Source organism: Tribolium castaneum, chromosome 7 (genome assembly GCF_031307605.1).
Source record: "Tribolium castaneum strain GA2 chromosome 7, icTriCast1.1, whole genome shotgun sequence".
Taxonomy (NCBI): domain Eukaryota; kingdom Metazoa; phylum Arthropoda; class Insecta; order Coleoptera; family Tenebrionidae; genus Tribolium; species Tribolium castaneum.
This window is the reverse complement of record NC_087400.1, coordinates 1858980-1867710: the sequence shown is the minus strand read 5'-3', so window position 1 is coordinate 1867710 and position 8731 is coordinate 1858980. Positions and strand designations below refer to the sequence as shown.

The 8731-nt window shown below is 34.1% G+C and overlaps 2 protein-coding genes across 4 annotated transcripts in view; one reads left to right on the top strand and one right to left on the bottom strand.

Annotated features, from left to right (window-relative positions):
- Nucleotides 1-819: 819 nt before the first annotated feature.
- Paics (PAICS bifunctional enzyme) lies at nt 820-4816 on the bottom strand. 2 transcript variants are annotated; one of them, XM_961339.5, is made up of 5 exons: nt 4681-4816; nt 4466-4594; nt 3893-4354; nt 3689-3814; nt 820-1504 (listed from the first exon to the last, which is right to left on the bottom strand). In XM_961339.5, the coding sequence occupies exons 1-5, from the start codon at nt 4814-4816 to the stop codon at nt 837-839; spliced, it is 1521 nt and encodes a 506-aa protein (XP_966432.2). In that variant the 3' UTR covers nt 820-836. The 2 variants fall into 2 exon arrangements, with proteins under 2 accessions (XP_966432.2, XP_008199103.1); XM_008200881.3 differs by lacking the exon at nt 4466-4594.
- The window catches only part of LOC656545 (amidophosphoribosyltransferase), a 55186-nt gene continuing 51265 nt past the window's right edge, over nt 4811-8731 (top strand). For both annotated transcript variants that reach the window (XM_008200879.3, XM_064357954.1), the window contains exons 1-3: nt 4811-4949; nt 7628-7857; nt 7941-8458. In XM_008200879.3, coding sequence (XP_008199101.1) covers nt 7637-7857; nt 7941-8458 — 739 coding nt within the window. In that variant the 5' untranslated portion in view covers nt 4811-4949; nt 7628-7636. The remainder of the gene's footprint in view (nt 4950-7627; nt 7858-7940; nt 8459-8731) is intronic.

Below are 8731 nucleotides of genomic sequence, written 5' to 3'. Positions count from 1 at the left end.
AGAAAACGCTTTTTTAGATCGGAAAGAACACATCAAAATCTATAAGATAGAATTGGTTTTATTTGATTTGGAGACACTTTAAAAATTGACCGATTTTAAGGGGGGGGTGTTAACTTTTTTTTAATTTTTTTTATTTTCTCATTTACGGCTAAACTATTCTAAAAAGTGGAACTATTTTGATTTATACCTATGCAAAATGATTCGGGGAATCGATTGGCATCGAGAAAGTTGCCAAATTTCTAATAGTTTTTTAGTTATGAATTTTTTAAAATTTTACCAAATTTTGCATTTGTCTCCAATTTGCACGAAAACTATTAGTCGGAGAACAATAATTTTTTTTGAAAAAAATAGATAATTTAAAGAGCTTTCCAACGATAATACACTTTATGGGGTTATTTTTAATAGTACCGGAGTTATTGCTCGATAAATGTTACGGGTACCGGAAATCGACCAAAATCGCGACAAAAATTGGAAAAATGAAATATCAAAAAATCGATCAAATGGACTTTTTTGAGACTGTTAACAACTCTAGTGGGTTGTTAAGACATATAAAAGTCCATAAAACTTTGCTAGTGTGAGTTTAAAAATTTTTATTTTTTTTTATTTTCGGCTAAACTATTCTAAAAAGTGGAACTATTTTCATCCCTACCCATGCAAAATGATCCAAGGAATCGATTGGCATCGAGAAAATTACCAAATTCTCAATAGTTTTTTAGTTATGAATTTTTTTAAATTTAACCAATTTTTCCTTTTATTATTAAATTAGTCTTTATATTATTATTATTACTTTTTATGTATTTTTTTAAATAAAACACGAAATAAAAAATGGCATTTGTTCAATTATTCTTCACCCCCTTATCAGCCTTGGCCAGAGTGACATAATTATCCAACTGTCTCACTCTCAGCCTACTCCAGACCACATAATTTCCCAGCCCGATAATATTGGCCGCACTTAAGGCGGCAGCTTCGGGATACAGGACCGTACTGCACCCCAGCCCCGAGGGCACATTCAAGCTGGACCACACGTCCCTGTCCACATTTTCGGCCTTAAGTGGGGGACAGTTAATGACCGGGAACGGGGAATTCCCCGAAACCACTGGTCCCAAGCCGTTGGACCGGCCCGCCACTGCGATAAAAACGACCTTCAGAGGGAGAGACTCGTAATATCTGATAATTTTGATCGTTTCTTCTGTGCCTTTGTGTGCCGAGGTGACGCGCAGTTCGGTGTTGAGACCGAGTTTTTCGCAGTGTTTCTGGATGGTTTTGCAGTGGTCGGCGTCCGAGGGGCTGCCCATGAGGATGACCACCAGGTGGTCGTTGGGCGGGGCGAGGTGGTCCAGCTGGTCGACGATCCACTCGAAGTTGCGCTTGACGGTGTCCAGGTCGGAGGAGGTGACGGTGGTGAGGTTACGGTAGACTTGCTTGTCGACCATGAGGCGCTTGTCCCCGGAGGGCCACAGCCGCCAGCTGTCCGAGTCGATGACGTCGGCCACGAGGATTTCCCCTGAATACGGTAATATGAACATTTTTCTTATGTCTTATGTTTGTGTTTTTTTTTCGTTTTTTTTTTTTTGGTTATATTTTTATTGTCTTATTATTGGTAAAAAAAGTAACTTAAATTTTTTGTTTTTTTTTTCACTGCCAACATGACATTTAAAAAATACATTATCTAAATCAGTGAACCATAGTTTTTTACCTGACCGGACAAGTCATATCTTGCAAACGCTTATAAATGTTTGATTTTTTTTTTTAATTAATTTCGAGATGGCACCCCTGTATATTTGTACATATTTAAATGTGCACTTTTTAGGCTGTATAAATCAGTTTAGTTTTTGCAATTTACTTTAACGGTTTAGAAGTTATTTAATTTTTTCTACAATTTCGTGCGTCTGCAGGCACATTATTAAAAAATCGCAGTGGCCTTGGTTTTTGGGATATCAAGTGGGGACTTTGTCCGTAGGTAAACAAATGTCTGAGGTATTTTTTGGTGACAAGACCATACATTTGCATTGTAGCATCACCTTGCTGTGACACATTCATTTTGGTAAATTTTGAAGGACCATAACTTGATTTTTTTAAATAGCACTACCTGTATTTTATTACTAATTATTATTCAGCGTCTTATTTTACATATTTTTTACCTCTTTATTTTTTTTCCAAAAGTTGATAGTTAAGGAGATAATTCGGTTTTTCTGAAAAATGCACACAAAATCTCTTGGATACTAATGTAGCGTGCTATGAAAAACAATACGTTTTGACATACTATTATCAAAATGGCATTTATAGTACGTCACGTTTTGATTTTATTGTGAAAATGAATTTTTCGCGTAAAATACATCATCTACACATAAATTTTAATAAAACTTTGACAAGAAATTATTAAATAAAAATGACAGAAATTTGCAATGAAGAAATAAGGAAATAAAAAAACCGAGGTATAACAAATCAACAGCGATAACATATTACTTGCAGTTATAAAACTGTTTAAAATGACGGCATTCTTAAGCAATAAAGTAATACATTGGTCAATTCTTTTTAAAAATTCACCGCTTCTAAGGTGACTTGATCAATTCTACAAATTGTTTTTTTAATTCTTTCTTATATTTTCTCGAGTAGTGCCGTCGTTTTTTTTCATTTTTATTTAATGATTTTTTTTTTAATTAAAGTTTATATCTCGGTGTGTATGCAATTTACATGAAAAATTCATTTTCACAACAAAATCAAGACGTCACGTACAAAAAACGCCTGATGTTGTTATGTCAGAATATATTGTTTTACATGGCACACTACGTTGATACCCAAGGAATTTTAAGTGCATTTTTCAGAAAAATCTCCGAAACTATTAACTTTAGGAAAAAAAATTAAGAGGTGAAAAAGATGTAAAATAAGATACTCAATAATACTCAGTAATAAAATACAGAGGGTGCTATTTGAAAAAATCAAGTTATGGTCCTTCAAAGTTTACCAAAATGAATGTGTCACAGCATGGTAATGCTACAATGCAAATGGACAGTCTTGTCGCCGAAAGATACCCCCGACAGTTGTTTACACACAGACAAAATCCCAACTCAATATCTTGAAAACCAAGCACACTGCGATTTTTTAATAATGTGCCTGCAGACGCAGTAAATTGTAGAAAAAATTAAATAACTTCTGAACGGTTAAAGCAAATTGCAAAAACTAAACTGATTTATAAAGCCTAAAAAGTGCACATTTAAACATGTACAAATATACAGGGATGCCATTTAAAAAAACTATGTTACAGGCTGCACTGTAAAAATGAAACACCCTGTATAGGGCAAAATAATTTTAAAACGTGCACTTTGACAGTGCCATTTGATTCATTTCGATATCTTGATAAATGATAAATACACGAAAAAAAAATTTGTTAACGCCTTCGTTATATATTTAATTATAATTTAGTTTTCATAAAAATCACTCTGTTGATGATTTCGTTTAAAAGGTCGGGTCAGAAGCAATTTCATCATGTTTTTCCGTATGTAAGAAAAAAACAATTGCAAAACTCTGACACAAATATGTTTTTTCGAGCTAGAATAATTACTGATGCTCTGATTTCACATAAATTATCGTTCATTCTTTCCCAAACAAACAATCTTTCTGGAAAAAAGCCAACAGGCGCGATAAACTCTTGAACTCGCGTCATACGCTAACATTTTTACAATCTCACCTGATTTGTCGACACCGAATTCTATTTTCATATCGATAAGAGCGCAATTTCTAGACGCCCAGACTTTTTCCAAAATTTCAAAAACCAAAATCGACATCCGCGTCATGATATCAACCTCAGTGGGCCCTGTGTAACAAAAACTTCCATTAAGAAAAATCCAAAACATAAATTTTAATTTAAACCACTGATAAAAACACCATTTACCAATCTCCAAGCCATTGACCTTGAACTTCGCCGAGATAATCTGCTCGCTGGACCATTGGGGGTCGTGGTTTGCGTCATCTTTGAAAAAAGTCTCGTGTTTCGGGGGGAAAAACCTGTATCCCTCGGGAACCCCCGGATTCCGCTTCAGGAAGGAACCAGTCGCCAGACGCCTTGTCACCCACTCAATGGGGATCATCTCACACTTTTTCGAAATAAAAGCCACATCAGAGGCGGCTTTAACGAACGAAGTTTTCACCCCGACTGAATTTAAAATTTCGAAAACTTTTCCATTTGTCTTATTCGAAATTGCCGCCTTTCCCGCCAGATCGTGCGCTTTGACGCCATCGCCTGCCGTGATCCGGTCCTTATTCAGCAAAAGGCACAAATCGGGGGATCCCGGCAACTCGTACACTTGCTTGGTCTTGCCCTCGATGATGAGGGCCCCCAATTTGTAGTCACCGACTGAAAAAAATTTATATAAAAACAGGGCTCACGGGTCGGGTTTTGGACACCCTTGACAATAACCTGTTGATTGTGAGTGAATTTAGAACAAAAAACCCCAAACAAACTCACCCTGTTTGACCGTCGCCATGGCAACAAAAACACAATTCTTGCAGAAAACGTGCAAGAGGACGAAAAGCGACCGTTGTTTGTTTTTATAAATCGTAGATGATTCGTGCGCACGCGTACTACTAATAGATGCTAATCGAAAGTATTGGTCAATTTATTAATTTCATAATTAAATTGTTTTTGGCAAAAGATTCAAGGTCTAAGTGTGGCGTAATCACCTGATTTTTCTCCCCCAAGTTGGGAGTTTTGTGTTACCAGGGGTGCCAATCGGTGACGTCCTAAAAATGATAAGTTTCTTTCATCATTTGGTCTTGTTTGTCTCGATTTTTCGTCTTCTTGTGGCTGTTTCCACATTTTGCAAGCCTTCCCAAGTGTGGGAGTGGGGGGATGGGGCACCACGTGGTTGCATAAAAAGAACGCTTCAGCTGTTTTACGTGATTCTTTAATTTAATCAAGTGTTAAGACTATCCGAAGAAGTTATCATAAGGTGAGTCAAGTAATTCGTTTTCAAATTTTTGGAAAAAAAATAAGGGTCGCCGGAATGTTGTCATTTGATTGGTTAATTAGCCGGGGCAGGGGTGTACAAAACCGGGAAGTGGCTAAGGATGCGTCCACATTCATTACTGAAATTTAATTATAATTATTAGTGAAAAAAGGTGTTAGTGTGTCCGTTTGCGTCGATTTTCTTGTGTTTTTCACGTCGTAAAAATACGTTGCGTAAATTAATTATCGTGGAAATGATGAAATGTGATAAGTCGTTTCATAATTGTTGAGCCAAACTGGGGTTATCGCTTAGGTCGGGTGCCTTATTTCGTATTTTTGTCAATATAAAACAATATCGCATTCATGTTGCATTTTAATTAATTTGCTTCGGTTGAATCACTTGTTATGCTGAGTGTGTGATTCCCCGGATTAGATTTCGCGACTGTTGGCAACACGGGTCCAGTTTCGTGCGAAAAAGCTTGTCTTTTTTCTTTTATTCCAATTTTTACGGAAAAATTACGTATTATTATCAATTTTAATAGGAAAAAATTATCAAATGGTCTAGATTGAGTGCCTTTTTTTTATTAATTGTGTCAGTCAGAGACTACTAAGACCGCGGGTCACAAAAAACAGTTGAGTGACTTCAGCCTATTTGCATTGCTAATTATTTTAATTATTCAAAAATTAATTATCGTCCAGTGATCAGTGATAAACTGATGATTGATGAATCAATAGCAAATATTTTGTATTATTTTTTTTGACCATATCTAGTAACCGGTTTAAAAATTATAGATTGTAACAAAGAATAAAATGCTCATATTTAACTTGTTTTTACTCTTATTCTCGTATAAATTCGTTATTAGTTTACACATTGTTTAATAATTAAACCGTAGTAAATTTAATCTTGAAGAAAAAAATTACAGATAAATACTTGATGATTAAACCCTTTTTTTTCACTATTATGTAATACAACAGCGAAATCTTAAAAAAAACATATCTTCCTTATTATAAAAGATATACATTTAAAATAAAGACATTATATAGGCACTTTTTTCAAAGAATCTAATAACGTTATCAGCGATTTTTTTCAACCATTCATTTAACTGTGATAACATAAAGTTGTATTTTTTTAATTAGGAATCATAGTTGGCTGTGACATTTTTGAAAAGCTTATTTTTTTCTGATTTGATATGTCTATTTGTGTAATACATTAATTTTAAATATTTAAGAAAAAAACATTTCGCTTTTTCTTTATAGTAGGCCATGAAAAAATTTTGGATTTTTAATTAAAACTATGAAAATTGTATTACCAACAAGTATATATAATTTAATGATTTTTTAAACCCTAATTAATTCAATAACGGCTTAATAAATTTTTATTATATCAAATTTTTGCAATTAATAAAAATTATTTGTTTTTATATTTAAAATGGCAAGCTTACGTTGTCATTCTATTTTCCAATTTTAAAGATGAAATGTCGGAAGAAGAAAAATCTTATTAATTGTATGATTGCGTATCAATAAAATTTTATTTTACAAAAAAATGTCAATCAAACACCAAAATCAAATTCCATCTGCGGTAAAAAAATACACAACATTATCAAGGTCACCTCTATTGCACTAAATCATAAAAAAGTGTCATCTAGTGGTAGTGACACATCGTTTGCAATTGTCTGCACATTTTTTATGTAATTAAAATCTGCGACGCTCGTATATTTGTTCAATTAAAAATAACTTTAACTTATTTTTATAATTTCACATTTTTTACTTTAATAACCGTTCACAAAATTTCTAGATTATTCACACTTTTTATGTGAAATAATTTTTCCATGGCCAACTACTTTCAAATATTTTAAATATATTTTTATCAAAAATATATAAAAATATCAAACTATATTTATATTGTTTTGAGTTCAGAAAAAATAAGCTTTTGGAAAATGTCATAGCCAACTATGATTCTCATTTAAAAAAATACAACTTTATGTTATTACAGCTAAACGAATGATTAAAAAAAATCACTGATAACATTACTAAATTCTCTGCAAAAAAGTGCCTGTATAATGTCTTTGTTTCAAACGTGAATCCTTTATAATAAAAAATATATTAATCTTTTAAGATATAACTCGAAAACAAAAGACAATAGCGGGATGAAGTTTTAACCAAAATTATTAAAAAAATAAAGAATTAATTAAAAATTAAGTGACACGTATTTTGTATTTTTTCAAAAAAAAAAAGTTTTCAATTTATTATTCTTAAAAAAAAGCCTCCCAAGACATATGTTTATTTTGATTACAGCTAAACGAATGAAAAAAAAACTGTAGGTGCTGTAGAGTTTTTATTTATGAGCCAATTTAAAAAATTAAAAAAGATAATTAAATAATAAATTGAATGATTTAATTACTTAACAGATATGAATAATACTTGAAAAAATATTGGCCATATTTTTTTTATTTGCTGCTTTTTGACATAACAATGACAGTTTTTGATACCATACAACTAGATTTTATTATTTTTTTTAAACAGTAGTTTTTGAGCATTTTTTTACATGAATACTTGAACACGAGTCACGAAGTGACACGAGCTGTTACGAAGAACCCGAACTAACATAAAAGCGCCAACTTGACTTTTATTACATACATTTAAAAAAACTCAAAAAAATAAGAAAAAATTTTTTTTCCACAGAATTTAAAAATGTCAGAAACCGAGACCAAACCCTGCGAGCACCCCGAATCCGCCTCCCTAGCATGCGAAATGAGAAATTTCGAAATCGAGAAACGAAAAGGTCGTGGTGCTGTCACCTCAGGCCTAACCCACGAATGTGGTGTTTTCGGGGCCATAGGATGTGGCGAATGGCCCACAACACTAGAAATCTCACAAATTATATGCTGGGGCCTCGTCGCCCTCCAGCACAGGTCAGTAGCTTGGAAATCAAGTTGGCAACAGCAATGCTACCAACTCAATTTTGAATATCATGTCATGAGTTTTTTCGTATCAGGGGCCAAGAGTCCGCCGGAATCGTCACAAGCGAGGGCAAATGCTCGAAATACTTCAACATTGTCAAAGGCATGGGCCTGATCAGCAACATTTTCAACGACCAAGCGATCAGAACGCTCAAAGGCAGCATAGGGATTGGACACACGCGTTACTCCACCAGTGCGGCGAGTGAAGAAGTCAACTGCCAGCCCTTCGTGGTGCACACCCAGCATGGGGCCCTTGCAGTGGCCCATAACGGCGAGTTGGTCAATTGTGATAGCTTGAGGAAGATGGTTTTGGGGCGCGGCGTGGGTTTGTCCACCCATTCTGACAGCGAATTGATAACGCAAGCGTTGTGCTTGAACCCGCCAGAGGGCGAATCCAATGGGCCTGACTGGCCGGCTAGGATCAAGCATTTGATGCAGTTGGCACCACTGAGCTACTCGCTTGTGATTATGCTCAAGAATAAAATTTATGCCGTCAGGGACCCCTATGGGAACAGGCCGCTGTGTTTGGGGAAGATGTTGCCGCAAAATGAGCGTAAGTTTTTTAAAAAAACAAATGAAAATCTAACGCCACTGCTGATTTTAGTAAAATGACTATAATTTTGTGCCCAGTTTAAATAAAAATCGATGTTAGAAACATAAAAAAGCAATTAATAACAACAAAAAATAACGTGTAAGAAAAATAGATACGTAAATATTTTTTAAATTCTTTCGTAGTTTTTACTCGGCATCATCTGGAATTTATATTCTTTTTTAGATTATTTTATAAATCTATTTATTTTATAATCTCTTCTATGATTCTTTATTT

What these genes read in the sequence shown, in the direction of transcription:
- Paics (XM_961339.5), bottom strand. Translation starts at nt 4,816, where the DNA reads ATGTGGAAACAGCCACAAGAAGACGAAAAATCGAGACAAACAAGACCA. An exon ending in ACTTGGGGGAGAAAAATCAG is followed by an intron (nt 4,595 to 4,680) that starts GTGATTACGCCA and finishes ACTTTCGATTAG; the next exon opens with CATCTATTAGTAGTACGCGT. An exon ending in GGTCAATGGCTTGGAGATTG is followed by an intron (nt 3,815 to 3,892) that starts GTAAATGGTGTT and finishes TTTGTTACACAG; the next exon opens with GGCCCACTGAGGTTGATATC.